This window comes from Aquila chrysaetos, chromosome 2 (genome assembly GCF_900496995.4).
Source record: "Aquila chrysaetos chrysaetos chromosome 2, bAquChr1.4, whole genome shotgun sequence".
NCBI classification, from domain to species: Eukaryota; Metazoa; Chordata; class Aves; order Accipitriformes; family Accipitridae; genus Aquila; species Aquila chrysaetos.
In genome coordinates this window covers 8920973-8938450 of record NC_044005.1, presented here as the reverse complement: position 1 = coordinate 8938450, position 17478 = coordinate 8920973, and the positions used below count along the sequence as shown (strand labels likewise).

The 17478-nt window shown below is 42.2% G+C and overlaps 1 protein-coding gene across 8 annotated transcripts in view; it reads right to left on the bottom strand.

The window, feature by feature from the left end:
* The window catches only part of SYNE2 (spectrin repeat containing nuclear envelope protein 2), a 197196-nt gene that overhangs the window by 65491 nt on the left and 114227 nt on the right, over positions 1 to 17478 (bottom strand). For 6 of the 8 annotated variants that reach the window (XM_030007298.2, XM_030007297.2, XM_030007300.2 and 3 more), the window contains 13 exons: positions 16205 to 16324; positions 15286 to 15393; positions 10692 to 10925; positions 8667 to 8834; positions 7498 to 7623; positions 6431 to 6543; positions 5628 to 5769; positions 4550 to 4681; positions 3814 to 3966; positions 3363 to 3572; positions 2139 to 2240; positions 916 to 1035; positions 542 to 742 (listed from right to left, as the gene is read on the bottom strand). In XM_030007298.2, coding sequence (XP_029863158.1) covers positions 542 to 742; positions 916 to 1035; positions 2139 to 2240; positions 3363 to 3572; positions 3814 to 3966; positions 4550 to 4681; positions 5628 to 5769; positions 6431 to 6543; positions 7498 to 7623; positions 8667 to 8834; positions 10692 to 10925; positions 15286 to 15393; positions 16205 to 16324 — 1929 coding nt within the window. The remainder of the gene's footprint in view (positions 1 to 541; positions 743 to 915; positions 1036 to 2138; positions 2241 to 3362; positions 3573 to 3813; positions 3967 to 4549; positions 4682 to 5627; positions 5770 to 6430; positions 6544 to 7497; positions 7624 to 8666; positions 8835 to 10691; positions 10926 to 15285; positions 15394 to 16204; positions 16325 to 17478) is intronic. The other 2 variants (XM_030007303.2, XM_030007302.2) reach the window with 2 other exon arrangements.

Genomic DNA, 17478 nt, shown 5'->3' with positions numbered 1-17478 from the left:
ATGCAGGTGCATTCTCACCCATCTGCCATCAAGCATGTAGCACTGGATACAGGGGACACTGGGCTGCCAAGGGGAGGATCTAAACTATCCTCCCTTCAGAAAAGGAGCTGTCATGGGTAAGTTTCCTCCATCAGATCACGATGGCACAGAATGCTGAAAGCAAAGGCTCAACTCCCAGTTGCTAGACAGCAACTTCAGGAATCTCACTACTGATTTATTACCAGTAATTAGAAGGACATGTGTTTTCCTCACACATCAATATGTTCTGAGGTAAGCCAAAGTAGTATTAGACTAACAAAACTGAAATCCTGATCTTAATTTATCACCAAAACTGCAGTTGTAATAACAACCTCTCTTTCATATTTTAGTGGGTCCTATTTTGGTCTACTGAAAACTTTGCTTTGTTTTCTGCATGTACTCCAGTCCCTCCCCTGTGCTATGAGCTAGTCATTCTTCTCCATAACACTGGAGAGAAACCAGTCACAGAAAATAGTACTCCTGCTATGCTCATCTGAGCAGTGCTGTGATAAGCATCTTATACCTTATGATTTTCCAAGTGAGACTGTAGAGCTGCTCTGCTTTTTGTTAGCTGCTTTGGATCTTGTGCAATCTTCTCTCGTCCAATAGCTACCAGCTCTGCAAATCCATGAAGTAAGTCCTCATACTGGCTCTCACTGACAGAAGGAGAGTTCAGCTCCACATACTTTGCTTTCAGAATCCCCCACATGTCATCCAAAACATCCTACAATGTAAACACAGTTTAGTGATTCACAAAGGACAGAAATGAATCCTACAAACCCACACACACATTCCCAGAATGCAAAATAACCAACCATTAGCCTTTTGATGCTAAAAATACATTGCTTAGAAGAATCAAACCTTGCTGAGTAAGTGGAAACTGTACTGTGCTCTTACCTCTAATTTATAAGCTTCCTGGATTAAGGTGATAGGCAACTGAAATCTTTCCCCATGGCCTCTCAATTTTGCTACTTGGTTTTCAAAGTTTTGCAGCTCCAAAGCACAGGCATCAGTTTTCTGAATTAAGGACAAAATAAGCTATCAGGAAGAGTTCTGTTCCATTAAACTTTCCATTATTACTAGTAGCACAGCGGATCCAGGGGCTGGATCTCTGCTCTGCCAACACTTCATAAGTTCACAACGAGACACAGAGTTCCAACAAGCTTATAAGCTAAATAGACAAGACTGTTCATGACACAGCTTACTGGATTCACACGACACAGCCAGGAAGGGAATTCAGGTCTTGTGTCTCAGTTCAACATTCAACATGCATTTCAGTTTACTAATTCAAGAGCAGCCATTAAAAGGAATCACAGACTCCGAAAATACCATTTTTTCTTATGAATCAGAAAGAGTCAGTCAGGGATGGATTGAGACAGGTTCTCTCTGAAGGAAGGGAAGTTACGTACTTCTGGCATTTCTTTTCCAAGAGGCGTTACTTGACAGAATATATCTAAGGCAGCAGTACCTGCTAGGGGATTCAGCAGTTCTGAACATAGCTTTCAGCCTGGCAGAAAGTTATGCCTGTAAACAAGGTTATGAGCCTGTAACAAAAAAAGTTTTGGGACACCCTCTTTGTTTCACCAACAAGTAGATAGATGGCCAACGACCATTCTGGGGAGTATATGCAGTCCATTCATTTTCACTTCTCTGCTAATCCCTATGAAGGTCAAAGAAAATAGCTTAACTGGTCAAATGCCATATGATAAAGTGCTTATAAATGCTGAATGAGCAGATATAAATACTGGAGTCCTATTCCCACAAAGAAAAGCTAGTTTTGCATATAAAAAAGGCATAATGTGTGAAGTGCTGTACTTTGTGTAGCTCTTTTTCTTCCCTGCTGTAGCGTGGGGTGTATTTGCTCTGAGAGGTTGTGGAGAGACTGGTTCCTCCACTCCAACTACTAAAAGGATTGGAATTAGGTCTGACTACAGATTGAGGTGTAGTTAAAAAAAAAAAAGAAAAAAAGGGTGGTGAATACTGAACTCTCTCCTTCCTCCATTCTTAAAACCTAAGTGAGACTCAAACTTTAGAAAATATGAAACTTAATAGACTACACAAAACTGGAAATAATAGCTAATGCTGAGATTTTTCCTCTCTTCTCCTTCAAATGAAATTACCTGAAGCTGTTCGGAAACATTATGTCCATGTATTGCATTCAAGCATTGTTGCAGAGTAGCTTTTTTCTCAGTTAACTGATCATAGAGCAGCCTGGTTTCATTCTGCAAAAGAAACAAACATCATAAGTATATCACATATCAGGAATATAGTAATGACCAGAAAAAATTACACAGCAAACAAAATGGTTACTTCTTGCAGCAAAAGCAATTTTTTCCTCTTTTAAAAAACAAAATAAAGCATGTGCATTATGGGCTTAAAGCAGTAATTTAGAGAAGGAAATTCTGTAGTCTGTGTAGTGTAAGTCTGTGTAGTCTCTGTCACAATGATCCTCTATGACCGTGAAAATCTGTGAAACTTACAGAGAAACAAATTCTTCTTTTCTGAAAATGAGAAAATGACCGCATTACTGGCGACTGATGAAGCTCCATGGATTCTGCATAACTAAACATTGCAAGACTAGTCCTGCTACTGTTTGGAAACAACATCCCAGTGTACTTCAAAGGAACTGTTTTATTATTCAGCAGTAAAGAGCTAGGCTGACTTGCAGATGGTGAGCACACTGGAATTTTGCTGGACATTGGAAACTGTATTTCAAGGACCAGGCTTTTCTTTCCTTACTTCAGCCTAAATACCTGATCTGAATATTTTCCAGCAATAGCTACTAGATGTAGACCATGACAAGAATCTATAGAAAAGCTCCTCATTATCTGCTTTTCTGAAAAAGAACAGAAAAATGCAAATTCGCAAAACTATGGTTTCTGCAGCACAAAATCTAAAGGAACAGTAAATACAAAGGGTCAAATCAACCTCCTGATACATAGCTAAAAGTAGCCCAATGCCAGACATGGCACCAAAAGGGAAAAAGCCTGCCTCTCCTGTGTCCACACAGCAGCAGAAAGAATATACGAAACCCTTTTTGGCCTAATCCCTACACACAGAAACTTGCTTTAGCCTGTAGCTCAGCGTGCATGGGATCCCAGGTTAATTCCATCTTTTCTGCATGCAGATTTTCTACTGTGATCAAGGCCTTTAAGGTAGTCAGCATTGCAAACAGCACTGTAAACAGCAAAATTAATTTGCTTCTTGAGAGGCCAAGACAAGTTTGTTTAGTACCAAAAAAAAAGCAAGCCCATTATAGAGTGCTCATCTGTAACCCAAATGCATTAACACTGACAAGTCTAATAGATGCTGTGAAACAAGATGTGCATTTGGCAGTGGAGTACCTGATAATTGCTATTATGATCCAGCCCAGCTTTCATTGAGTTGCTCCTTGAAGCAGTGGCAGCTTGAGTTTGTTCCAGCCGTGCCTGCAAGTTGTTAAAGCACTCACAGAACACATCTGTGCTCCCACCAGCACAACTAATAGACTTTAGAAGATCATCCTTTTTATCACTCAGATCAGCATGAAGTTTTTGCAGCTCAACAGAAAGAGTCTAAAGGGTTGAAAGAAAGATAACATGAGTGAAAATGGTCTCTGTCCAAGGACTCTTGCCTGTAAAAGGCAGCAGGGCTCAAGTTGATAATTGTTGTTAAAAGCATAGGCCCAAATCTGTTTGGTGGTGTTATTCCTGAATAATACCAGCAAAACAGAGAGGAAATATCAGGCCATATATATTCTGTTGTAACACAAATGCACTGAGGTTTCTTCTCCCCTGGATGCTTTAGGACATTTACCTCATAAAGAGCCTGCTGCATGGCTGCCTCTTCGGTGGAGAGCACTGAGGTGTTTAACATTTCCTCCATGTTATTCAAACATCGGCTGATTGCCAGAAGCAGCTCAAACAATTTTCTGTCCAAATTGGAAGAGACTTCCTCTGCCACATTATCCTGGGTAAAGGCAAGTCAGAAGTTTTCAGTACTTTCACCCAAGGCACGGCTAAGATTTATTCACTCGTATAAGGTTAGAGGTTCAGTCAGCTAATAATAAAATGTAATTAATGAAATACTGAGGGACAGACTTGCATGAGAGTTATATGCATGTAATATTCAGAACTGTCAAGCCCAAAGCTGAGACAATGACCCTTTATATATTGGGAGTGGCTGTGGTCTTACAGGTGTCTAATCCCAGGAATGGGCACAACAAAATTTGTTTTGTCAGCTCCAATACTGCAGATTTATGAAATCTTTCACAGGCTCCTTGCTTTGTATTTATACAGTTTGAGGAGTTTTACCCACTGTAGCAAATCTTTGGATTCAGGTATCAGAAGAATCATAGCTGAAACTTGAAATGTTACCTCTCAAAATCCTAAGCTGATTTCTACATTACAGTCCATACCTGATGCAAAAGCCACACTACAGTGAACGCCATCTGCAGTAATATGATTAATGGCTATGTTTCCCAGTGCCCAAGCAGTGTCTTGTGTTTCAAATTCCTGGTATTTTTTGCAATGCTAGGACATGCCATTTTTACCTGTGTATGCACCACGTTTGCTTCTTGGCTTAGGTCTCCCAGTTGGACAGTGTAAGTTTTCAGTTCTTCCACAGTTGGGGTTCCTGCACTAGCGAATGTGCCTCGGGGCAGCATGTTCATCTTTGTTGTAATCTAACATTTGGAAAAAGAACATTGCAATTAGGTGAACAGCTCAAATGAAGACAGGGCTATGGGCAACTAGATAACACTCCTCTCAAAAAGCATTAAAATGAAAGTTTCAAAGCATTAATATAAAGCACCTGGATAGCAGAGTTCCCTTTTTACTAGCAAGAATTAGTTGGGTAGGCTAGGCCCGGATGGGAGATTGACTGAAAAAGAAGCCCCTGATTCCCACCTTTAAGGGCTACAAGTTGTAGTTTGTGTTAAGGCAGCCCTGCTGCTCACTGTAGTGTAAGTCTGAAAAAGAGCTGACATTCATCCTTTTACATGACTGATATTCTTCCATGTAATGCAGTAATTTCAGAGAACAGGGAATCTAGTCATTCTAATTGAACGTGAACAAAACTGTTCATAACAGAAAATATAGTTTTTTCCAAGCAGTAAAATTCTGCAGTTTGTTCAGAATAAATACATAGTGTGCTCTTGTTGCAGTCCAAACTCCACTTTTGATATGTGAGAAAGAGAGAACACAATGGTGAATGGCAGAACAAAATTGAAGCCAGAGGTTTGTTTTGACCAAAATGTTCTCATTTGCAAGAACTGAGACTTAACCCACATCCACAAAAATCAGCTGGGAGCTTGCTGGCTAATTCTCTCAGTTCTCTTGAAAGAATTAAGCAGATAACATCTGGTCTGAATGTTAACTACAAGGATTCACCTCTGTGCTCCCACACTATGCTTAGTAGTCACTACTTCAGAGACATTATTTACCTCAAAGTAAAATTAAAAGACAATCATGAAAACAGTATGCAGTAACAATTTCCTCTGGAGAGCACTTGCACAGGTTTCAGTTTTCTGATGAAGAGACATGATACAATGATGCAGGGACATATGCTAATTGCTATCTTGACCACAACTAACTGCATGCAGAAGTGTGTTTTACTGAACTTAAACTAACCTGAGGTTCCACAAGCTGGCAGAGGGGAGACTTCATTTTTGATGACAGCTCTTGCTGTAAATATTGCCATTTATTTCCCGTTTGGTCCTTTGGAGCTAGGGTGGGATCAGCCTGCTTGCTTTTTGGATCAGATTTGCCATTGCTGTATTGAGAAAACGTTGTTAGAATGGCAAATAACTGAAGCAGAATAAGCAAAATTAGATTTGTAAGACTTCTCGTATAAGATTTAGTTTCTGTTGCTCCTGCCCCAAAACTAGAGTGAAACCAAGTGCATGGATGACCTTTAATCCAAGCTTTGATACATTTCTTTGGGCTTTTCCCTTCCCGTGAAACACCCTAGCGGCCTACTGGCAGCCTCCGTCTCTGAAATGACGATATAGGGAGCATAGTCCTGTAGCGTGCCTTGGTTCCATGCTGGAAGGTGCATGATTCCAATGCCCCCTTTTCAAAGATGCTGCCTTTAAACCTGGCTGGGTGTCTCTGTGCATTTGTATAGCAAAGGCTGTGAACAGCGATACCCAGCTTGTCTCCGCGTGGGCCTGATTTAGTTTATGGCAGGTGTCAGTCCTGCCTGATATCAAGACTGACTCTGAACACTGGAGTCAGCCCAGAATCAAAGAGACTGTCACATAAATGAGACTTCATTTCTCTAGTCTGTTGATGGCAGAAATCTCCCAGCTTCTGCAATTTTTCTTCTAAAGGCACACATTCCTGCACAGAACGAATGATGCCACTGCAAAGTTTCAGCAGGTTTAGCCAGTTTTACATCACTGAATCTGGTAACTGACTTTGTTATTTTGTACCTTGATTCTAATTTCTGAGTTACGCTGTCCTCAAATTGTGGCTGCATCTTTTCCACGCACGACTCAATGAAGTCAATGAGGCTTTTCTGCTCGGCTGCTTTTACTTTCAGGTCCTGTGCACAGAGAATAACATGAACAGTAAAATCAGTTGTGTGCACTGTATTAATCTGAAATGATGATTGTGTTTTTCCAATCACATTTTACATTAATTCATTTAGCAAGGAAAATAAGAATACATCTATCAGAATAAAATGCAGTTTATGTGTAAACATGAGTTTACCAGACAAACCATCTTCTGAAAATGTGTGTTTTTATGGAATACATTTCTGCTTGAGCTAAAGTTTTAAAAGTAAAAACCATCAGTCAGAAACAAATCATGCACATATGGAAATATAAAGGCCATCGACTGCCATCCTTATACATAGAAAAAGGCAAGGGAAAATGGGGATTTGCTCAAATATGAGGTTGAGTTCCACTAGTTAAAATGAGAGCGTCGAGTGAAAAGTGAGCAATTTTAGCAGCTCAGGCTGGATCATTTTCTCCAACTGTTTTCTAATAGCATGAAAAGTGCAAAAGCTAATTTTCAGTTAGCAAAACAGAAGTAGCTTGCAGAGCACAGAACTTCACAGGATTTTTTTATTGTGTTAACAACAACCTTAAAGTCATTGTGAGTTAGCCCATGGGAAAATGCTCACAAAGCTTTAGCTTCAAATTCATCTTCGAAAGCAATGTCAATATATAGATTCAGATTTCCTAATACATCAATGCTTCAAAGATAGGAGATTGGAGGGATGGGTGATGCCATCTGAATCATTATGATACAAAGCAAGTGTTGGGGTACCATCCAGCTTTGTAGTATTACTAAACCTTTTGGACATGGGATTTTAGGGGTGAGGCCTTTCTCCATCCTGACAAACTCCCCTAATCCTGGAGGAGAGGGGTGGCTGAAAGCTACCCTTGACAGACTTGATTCCACAGTGAAAATTGCAGCAGTTAATAAATGCAGCTGTCCCCCACACCCACAGGGGATGTGGAGCAGCCTGGCTCCTGGATGGCAGGAGAATTACCTGTCGGTGCTGGAAACCATTGTGCCAGATGAGCGGCTGTTCAGCAAGGGCAAGCTGGGGCATGCTGGAGCTATTTGAGTGTAGGATCTCAAGGGGCTCTGGGTTGATCCCCTTCCTGTTGTGAATCTGTAAAGACAGACCCGTTGTGGGAAGGCTTCCAGACTTGACAAGAGGGCAGAACCTGCAGGTGCAGTTTGGGGAAATGGCAAAAGCGGAGCTGTCTTGGACTTAACATACATAGAATCAGCAGTGCATGAAACACAGTTGCTACTCTTGAAAAGATTTCTGTCCAGTTCCATTTACTGAAAGTTTGATCCATTCTGACCTGCTGCTAAAGTCCTCACATTTCTCTCCCTGACAGTTACAAGGCTTGTTTTGCTTTTCCCGTTAGCAAATTAATTGATACTAACCCTCCATTCTTATTGTTCGACCAAATTATAGGGATGTGCAATTTATGCTTATAAATTTGCTCATGCACCTGTATTTTCTATCTGTCTGTGCTCACAGAGATATTTCAACAGGAGCCTTTACCAGCGCTAACTCTCTCCTGTGCCATGCAAGCTCCTTTTTAGACTGTGCTCCTCCAGCACTGGAGAGACTGTGGCTGCTCTTACACAAACACATCATGTGGGCTTCTCCGGCCTCTTGCACAACAGAGTGGAAATTAGCTCTGAAGCTGGGAGTTACCATCTCATCCATTGGGAAACTCAGTAAAGAGTGTGCAGCTGTGGTGCAGGAGAGCTGGCAGAGTCACTGCCCTTGCCATTTACGCATTCTTCAAAGAGAAAGTTACTGCTTAAAGGCTTCTCTGCTGCCATAGTGCATGACAAATATCATGGCATTTTAAGGGCATTTAAAAAAACCAAACCAAAACAAAAAACCTCTTTATCCTTTTCCTGCGCTCCTCGAAAAATCTTGACCTCTGTCACTGAGCACTTAAAGCAGAAAAGATGTTGTTCAGAGACTCATTAAAAATCCACTACTTGCGGCAAACTACAAATAATTATACAGCACTGTGAAGTAGAATAACAGTAAGTCCGACGTTTCGGATTGACTTTTCTCTGTTCCTTGCTTCACATGGTGAGCTCTAACTGTTCTTCTGCAACTACAGCACATTAAAGCACCATGACTCTCTCATGGTTACACTCCATAGCATTCATATGCTTTACCTGCTCTTCATTGTGTTTGTCTTGAAGCATCATCTGGACTTCTTCCAAATTGCATTTCACTTCCTTCAGCCTCAAGGAAAGAGCCTCAGTCTCTTGTAGGTAGTCTGCACTATCTCCACAATCTTCCAGTAAATAAAGGACCTTTTGTTCAATCTCTAATAACCTTGCCTAGAAGGGACATCAATCAATAATTCATTCTTAGAAGTACAACATTCCTTTCCTGATAACATTCTGAAGTTAATGCTCACACTTCCCATGTCTGAGAAGAACAGAAACATACAGGCAAAAAGAGAAATAGCCGCCAACCCTCCAGATTTTCTCCAATATAGTTTCTTTTTATTCTGAACTATTAAATAAATTTTATATAGGGTTAGTCTTAAAACTGTTTCAATAAACAGCCTCTACAGGAAGTTATATTAACTCAGATATGGAGTAATAAAAGAGGAGAGCAGAAATGATAGACTCCATTTGGATGCAACCAGGAAGACAACACACCCCAATGGGGGAGAAGGAGGCAGTGAACAGACTGATCACATCACCCTTTGGGAGGAATGATGCTGAATTACCAAAACATAGTAACGTTACCATGTGTCAGACAGGCCATTGTAAACTGTTGGGATCTGGTTTTTGCTTCAAGCTGCTGTGAATCAAAGTGCATCTCTGCATTACTTTAAACTCCTGTTTTTAAGGTGTGTGTGGAGACAGGTACCATGGCTCAACTGCAAAGTAATCAGCTGCAGTAAATTAACTGCTTTACACCATATGTCCATATTTAGAGACTGTTTCTGCTTCATGCTCTGTGTATTTTTCTGTGTAGATCTTGACTAGGTTAGAAAAAACTCCTCCCCCCCCCAAGTTCACATCTTAACATTGAGCCAAACTATTAAAAGCCTACAGGAATTCAGCAGCGCTTACAGCTACCTGATGCCTGCTTGTTTTTACTGGTTGGAATGGCCCTGTTGAAGCCTATGCTGACATGAACCCTGAATGGGATCCAGACACAGCCAGCTGCTTAGGTGCATTCAGGATCCTAATTCCCACAGAGTTCAGCACCTGAGTACTTGGCTGAATCACAGCCTAAACCCAGAGGCACTTCTTGGCATGGACTCAGTTCCTACTAAAAAAATCCCACCCAACAACAACAACAAAACAGCTGGAAATGTCTCTTAGTAATTTAAAATGGGGACATTTTGGTATCAACTCCTTCACGGCGAGTGAATTTTGTTGCTTTAGGTAGACTCAGTGCTTGAAGCAAAGTGGTACACCAGACTGGTGCTGCAGGGAGTTTCAAAGTGGCATGCCTGCACATCTTCTTTTAATCTGCATGCCAGAAAAAAAAGCTGCCTGCCAGGAATCCCACCCACCCCAGCCCCTCATGCCAGTCTTGTTTTCCTCCACCCGTTTTCACCAATGGGTACCACCCACTCCTTTCCTTCCACTGCCATCCGCGGCAAGCGGCTGCCCTAGCCGCTAGTAGGTCCGAATATCACCACTACTCACAGAGGGCAGGGGAAAAGCCCCTGTCTTTCTACCTATACTGGCAGCTTTTTGAAAAAGTGCAAAAGAAGAATTTACCAGCTTAGAAGCTATCTTATACCAGTCTTTTAAATCACTCCGACAAAAATATAAAGTGAAAATGTCAAAAGAAAAAAAAATACTACTTTTTTCTAACTGATTTATCATGATTGAGACCAATGAAAAATTGCCTTTTAATAGAGGATTCAAGCTACACTGAGCCGTGTTTCTGAAAATAATCCAAAGAAAACAAAGCTTTAAAAATACTCAAGAATTCTACCTAAATCCCCCGGACGCATAAAGATCCCAACTCTAAAAATAGGTGTTTTACCTAAGCCTTTGGAAAGCTGCACCTGAAACTGAAGCCAAGCGGTTACCTGTTTTCTGCACAGTGTAACAAAGCCAATTACGCGGGGAGAGAAGCAGTAGGCATAGCTTTTCTGCAGACACACACCCCAGGGAAGGGCAACATGTTTGGATGGCAGCAGCAAACTGACCGCTCCATCTTACCTGGCAATCAGCAAGCTGCAGTTCCACCATCTGCTGCATTTTGGGGGTCTGGGGGTCTGAGCTCAAGGACATTTTAGTTTTGTCTAGCCATTGTTCCAGCTCGGCAACCTGGGCCTGGCACACCTGGAGGATCGTTTCCGGCTCAGGCCTACCGCCATCCACCACTTCCTCCAAATGTCCCGCTTTCACTTGAGAGCCCTGGGTGGCGTTGGGGACGGGAGACGGCTTGTTGCTCTGAAGAAAAGCACATGAAAGAAATGCGGTTATCTATCTGTTTTTTAGTTTCTTTCCCCTCCCCTTACCAGTGGGAAATGTTTAACTTTCACACTCACAGAGCTCCGAAACCACTCTGCCACCGTGTTCCCAGATTAAAAAAAAAAAAAAAAAAAAAAAAAAAGAAGGAGAGAAAAAGAAAAAGAAAGGGAAACTCAGCAGCCAGGCGATCTGATCAGGGATCTGGTGTAACAGGTTACCAGGCAGTGATTTGCATTTGCACAGGTATACCTGAGCGCACAGGAAGTGAGATGACTCACCATTAACCAGTTCTCCCCTGAGGAGAGATGTTTTTCTGTGGGAGTTAGATGTAAAAGCAATGCAGTTTAAAGCTGCAAAGCAAGCTGTTGGGCAACACTTACAAGCTACTTGCGTGTGTTCAGTTCCAACAGTCAAATATGCTTTTTTCGGGCTCTAGGTCACAAAGAAAAAAATGGTGTATGTCTTGTGTAATTCTTCTTATTTGCCCTCCTTATTGCACTTCCTTAATAAGAAGTCCAAAGTGCTTGGTGATATCAGCAGTTGCTTGGAAGGCTGTACAGGTCTGTATAATACCTCCACACATGCAAATACTGGCACTTAGTAAGTAAATCAAGCACAACACCACAAGAACAAAACTACCTGTACACTCCCACGGCTCTAGAGCATACATTCAGGCAACTGAGATGGTCAGTGGTAGTGCACATGCTCCACGCTAAATGAGATTTGGCAGAAAATCAGAGAGCAAAAATGCATTGCTTCAGCTATCAATGCCTTACCTTAATCCCTACTGTTCTTGTTTGCCTCAAGATAGTATGGGACAGTGCCATTAAACATAGAAAGTAAATCTGAGTATACAGATCCCTGAACAGTCTAAATATGTCTACTGAGGTGTATGTGACTGAAGTAATAAAAAAGTACCAGTTTACTTCAACCTCTACCTGGAATTTTGAGCTCTGGTTCTAAGCCTGGTTGTTTTAGTTCATTCATTTAAATAACAAAACATCACACATGCATAATACTGTGCATGACACCCTTTCACACTTATGTGTACATAAGCATTTAGTTTACACTTATGGCATGCTCTGCCCCTCCCCAGCTAGACATCGTTACTGCAGTAAACTTTATCTCCTTCCTCTACAGAAATAGAAACTTAGATATACAGTCAAATTAATTGAATAAAATAAACTGCTGTCATCTCTGCAGGTGTTCATGCAGATACCATGTGTTTCTGTGCCAAGACTGAGATGGAGACACCATGGAGTGGACAGTTACCATGGCTCAAGTCACAAACAGTAGAATCATAGAATAGTTTGGGTTGGAAGGGACCTTTAAAGGTCATCTAGTCCAACCACCCCTGCAATGAGCAGGGAGGCCTTCAACTACATCAGGTTGCTCAGAGCCCCATCCAAACTGACCTTGAATGTCTCCAGGGATGGGGCATCTACCACCTCTCTGGGCAACCTGTGCTAGTGTTTCACCACCCTCACTGTAAAAAATTTCTTCTTTGTACATAGTCTAAATCTACCCTCTTTTAGTTTAAAACCATTACCCCTTGTCCTATCGCAACAGACCCTACTAAAAAGTCTGTCCCCGTCTTTCTTATAAGCTGCCTTTAAGTGCTGAAAGGCTGCTATAAGGTCTCCCCGGAGCCTTCTCTTCTCCAGGCTGAACAAGCCCAACTCTCTCAGCCTGTCTTCATAGGAGAGGTGCTCCAGCTCTCTGGTCGTCTTCACGGCCCTTCTCTGGACTTGCTCCAACAGGTCCATGTCCTTCTTATGTTGGGGGCCCCAGAGCTGAATGCAATACTGCAGGTGGGGTCTCACGAGAGCGGAGTAGAGGGGCAGAATCACCTCCCTTGACCTGCTGGCCATGCTTCTTTTGATGCAGCCCAGGATACAGCTAGGCTGTTGGCTGTGTCACCTTCTTAGAGGAACACACCTCAATTCCTTTGAGGTATTTCACCGGTGTTTCCCTCTTGGCTCCTGTTACCTCAGGATCCCCTGGCTCATCTACGTAAGACTTCAAGTGTGCTCCAGTGTACACAGCACATCTCAGAGCAACAGGCTGAGGGCCCTCACTAGCACCCCATCCACCTAACCTTGGCACGTCATGCCACAGCTTGTCACGGGCAAGCCTGATACTATCACCCTCTCCCTTCAAGTCCAGTTTAAAGCTCTGTCAATAAGCCCCGCTAGCTCACGAGCAAAGACTCTCTTCCCTCTTTGAGAAAGTTGAATCCCATCTGACACCAGCAAGCCTGGTGCCACGTAAACCATCTCATTATCAAAAAACCCAAAACTGTGGTGGTGACACCAGGCATGGAGCCATGTATTAATAGACTGGGTCCACCTGTTTCTTCCAATGTCAGTGTCTGCAGCTGGAAGGAGGAAAAAATAACCTCTGCTCCAGATTCCCTTACCAACCATCCCAAGGCCCTGAAGTCTCTTCTGATCACCCTTTGACTACACGTTGCGGCTTCATCACAACCCACATGGAAGAGCAATGATGGGTAGCAATTTGAGGGCCAGGCTAGGAAGTTTCCTAGTGATGTCCTCAACCCAGGCCCCAGGAATGCAGCAGAATTCCCCAAGAGGAGGACCCATCTGGCATATTGGGCCTCTGTTCCCCTCAGAAGGGAGTCACCTACAACTATAACCCGTCTTTTCTTCCTCATCCAGTAATTCAAATGTTTTTCTGAATCCTAAATTGTGTTTTAGGCCGCTATAACTGAATTTGGAAGCAGGTATGTTTGCATGGGAGTGACAACATGCCAGGAGGAGGAAACTGTATCATCTAGTAATCACTAAGATAGGAGGAATTATTTAATTTTAGCATGCAGTTAAGCTCTAAATAGAGAAAATATAATTGACTTCATAAATCTCTACACATACACACATCTCTAGCAAAAACAAATAGAGTTACCATTTATAAAAATAAATGTCTTCCTGTCTCCAAATAGTAATTGATCTTGTAAATAAATCATTTAACAACAACAAAAAAATCACTCCCTACCGGGAGTTGTGTAGCATATGGAAATGTCACAGTGTAGCAAAACACTGAAGTAGAAAAGATGTTGCAAGCAAAAAAGCTGTCTGGTATGGTTTGAGGAAAGATGACCTTCTCTAAGAAACCTGTCTACTTGAGCAGAGAAGGCAGGACCCTGGCTCACAGCCTGTCAGCATGCTCTCCACACACCACTGTGTCTGGCTCAAGAAACTGCTCCACTGAACTTCTGTATTGCTGGGTCCAACGGGCTGCAAGTGCCCTCAAAGGCAAGACGCTGACAAAACACAGTGGTGGCACGCAGAGGTGCCAGGAGGGCATATGTTACATGTTGTCTTGTAAGGCTCCTGGAAACCCAAAACGTTCAGATGGAGGTTAAGTCTCCTGAATACAGGTGTCTAAATTCCCATTATCCTCAATGGAGATCTACTCAGTGCAGCCAGGGGTTCAGCTCAGCCTAACACAGACAAGTAGTGTGAGCTCAGCTCAACCACTCACTGTGCTTGGGTACTGCAGTGACTACATCTTCTGCAGCTGCCAAGGGACCTTAGACATGTTCTGCACATGCAGAGAACAGCATCACAGTGTAGCAGAGAAAAGAAACACAGAGATCCTGCATACAATTACACCATACATAATACACTCACAGGAGGCTATACCAATACAGAATATATTGTGCTGCTAGCTGGGTTTTAATAGTTTGCTGTGGTTTTTTAACTATAAATTAAAGGTTAAGCATGATGGAAGAAGTCAGGGGGAATGGCAAAGTGACCTGGGGGCCTGCTCCTGCCTCAGGCAATGACGGATTCTGTCGTCTTCCATGCTCTAAACCCAGGAAGAGCTGAGGCTGCTCTGCTACCCGCCTGCTCCTCCTGGCCTTTCTGGAGCATCCAAGTCTGTCTCCATACGCCCTTTTGCCGCCCACTCCTCCCTTAGCCTATGCATGCCTTCCACAAAGCAGCAACATACAGGAGTCTCAATCTCCTTAATTTCTGACTCAACTGCCATGTAAAAATCCCATAGTTGATGTATATTTACATCACTTGAACCCCTCCATTCATGCCTGTATGAATGCCAGCGATTTACTTCCTGAAAATACTCCATTTTGTTCCCTAGTAGACTGCTTTTTCAAGGAGCAAATCAAAATATATTTATTATCACCCAAAGCAGCAATATCAAGAGGCCCACAAAGGGTTGTAGGTATCCTACCATATCATAAATACTGCAACAAACTCCAGTAGCATAACCAGAATGAAACAGGGCCTCTGCCCAATAGGTAGGTTATACGAGCTCAGAAGGTCACCTTGTTCAGCCTACTTCAGGCCTTCAAACTCACCGTAGCCTGACTGCCATCACCTGTGCCAGGGCCTTCAGTGTTCTGCAAAGTTTGCATAGATGTTTCCTCACCATGTTTACTGTGCGATTCCATTATCTCATCAGCACCCTGTAGAGAGAGAGGGGCAACAGTGGAAGTATTTATTAGTGTAGATGTGTAGTAGTATAGATGTGTAGTACTGTAGATGTGGCACTTAGGGACATGGTTTAGTGGTGGACTTGGTAGTGTTAGGTTTACAGTTGGACTCAATGATTCTAAAGATCTTTTCCAACCTAAATGATTATATGATTATTGACTCGTTGTGCTAGAGAAGCCTCAAAAGGCAGCAGCTGCTCAACCTATGGTGGTCCTGGCCCAAAAGTATTCACTGAGAGAAGTTCTCTTATGCCTGTAACATTGATATACAGAAACAAACAATTGCAGCTATCACAACATTATTGAGACACCATGAAGAACAGAGCAGAATGCCACCAAAATTGTAGCCAATTGGGTGTCTTAGATGCTGATCTACTCATGTACATAGAGAACCTCTTTCACAAATCATCCTCCCAACAAAATGCACATTTTGCAGCCTTTCCAGGAATTAGTGAAACAAATTGCTGCTACCAAATGTGCATTTCTATCTTTGGGGTTTTTGTCAGGCTAGAAGAAATTAATATAGAATCACAGAATCATTTAGGTTGGAAAAGATACTTAAGGTCATTGAGTCCAACTAAGATGTGCAACAGGAAAAGAGATTTTAAATGGAAGGATTTAGTGTGGTATGGAAGATGGAGGCTCTGAATAAGGCCATCATGTCCTGCATTTCTACAGTTCTCTTGCTTTCCATTTCCAGACTTCAGCAATACCTAGGACTTGTGCAGACCTTTTCCATAAAGATGAGTTCCCATCCCCGTGGAGATAAACCTGAGTGCATTACCTGAACGATGCCATCCGACAAGGTACCAGAAGACCAGGAGGTTGCACTGTCTTCCTTGTGCCTTTCATCGTCTCTTTCTGAAGGCCAAAAGCTTGCATCTTTCTCTGTGGCTGTACTTCCCTTTGAAAGCAGTAACAGCTCAACATTAGCTTGTGAACAGGAAACTCAAATATTCCTTCAGGCAATGTAAATTACCTTTAATAACACTTTGCTCTGTTTCTGCCTTGTTTATCTATCTTTATTGTGTTTCCCAAATCCCACCTCTTCCCTTGCTCTATAGCTCTGCTGCAAGATGAATGGGAGCTGGATGACACTGATAAGTTTTCTCTAGAGACCTCAGAGTATCCTCATTTTTTTCACACTCTTTAAAAAAATAAAAAACCAAGAAACCATCTTTCTCCTGTCCTGTCCCCTAAAAAGTCCTGTATGTAAAGAAAACTGCACCAATGAAGGTGCAGAATCAGAAACTTTGAAACTGAAGTATTTGGATCAGAGTAGTAAGACACCACTTCTATCCAAGTTGTTTGGACTTCTTCGCATTATCTAGCCATGGAGTTTCATCCTTGCCTAGCCTAAAGTAACTCCTCTAAAACTCGTCACCTCTCTGCCACATTTCCTTTCGATTCTTGTTGCAAGGGTGTAGCAAAAGGTTAATTAATATCCATAGCGAGGACTTCAGAGAAACGGAGATTCTTCAAAACTTGGTTGAGGCCACGGTCCCTCCCAGGAGATGCAGATGACAGTAGCTGGTCACTACCAGCCTAGGCAGTCTGTGAACTGCTGTGCAAGAGGGGAGCTAGGCTACAAGCTCACCAGCACTTCTGCGTGTTGCTGATTTCATTCAGATACATCTCATTTAGTCCCTAAGGTACAGGAAAGTGTGCAGAAAGTTTCATGGAATTTTTTTTTTCTTTTTTCCAAAAGCTATTAACTTTATCATGAAACTTTACTCCCAGCTTTGCTCCTCTGCAATTCACCTGGGCATTCAGACTCCCCAGATTCAGAGCAACCTGTTGAGCAGTGTCCCCCAGTTTCTCCCATTCTCCCAGAAATCTCTCTTAACTTCATTCCCTATAGTCTGATCATGCCCTTTTTTTTCTTAAGCTCAAACATACAAATCATTTTGGTTGTTTTTTTTTTTAAGTTTTAGCACTTCAGAGGCTGTCTAATTCTGTTTGAACCCCACCTCCACATATAAACATTGGTATTTAAGCCCATATTTTGCCACTAACACTTCCATAAAGGAGGTATTACAGTATAGGCAATCCCACCAA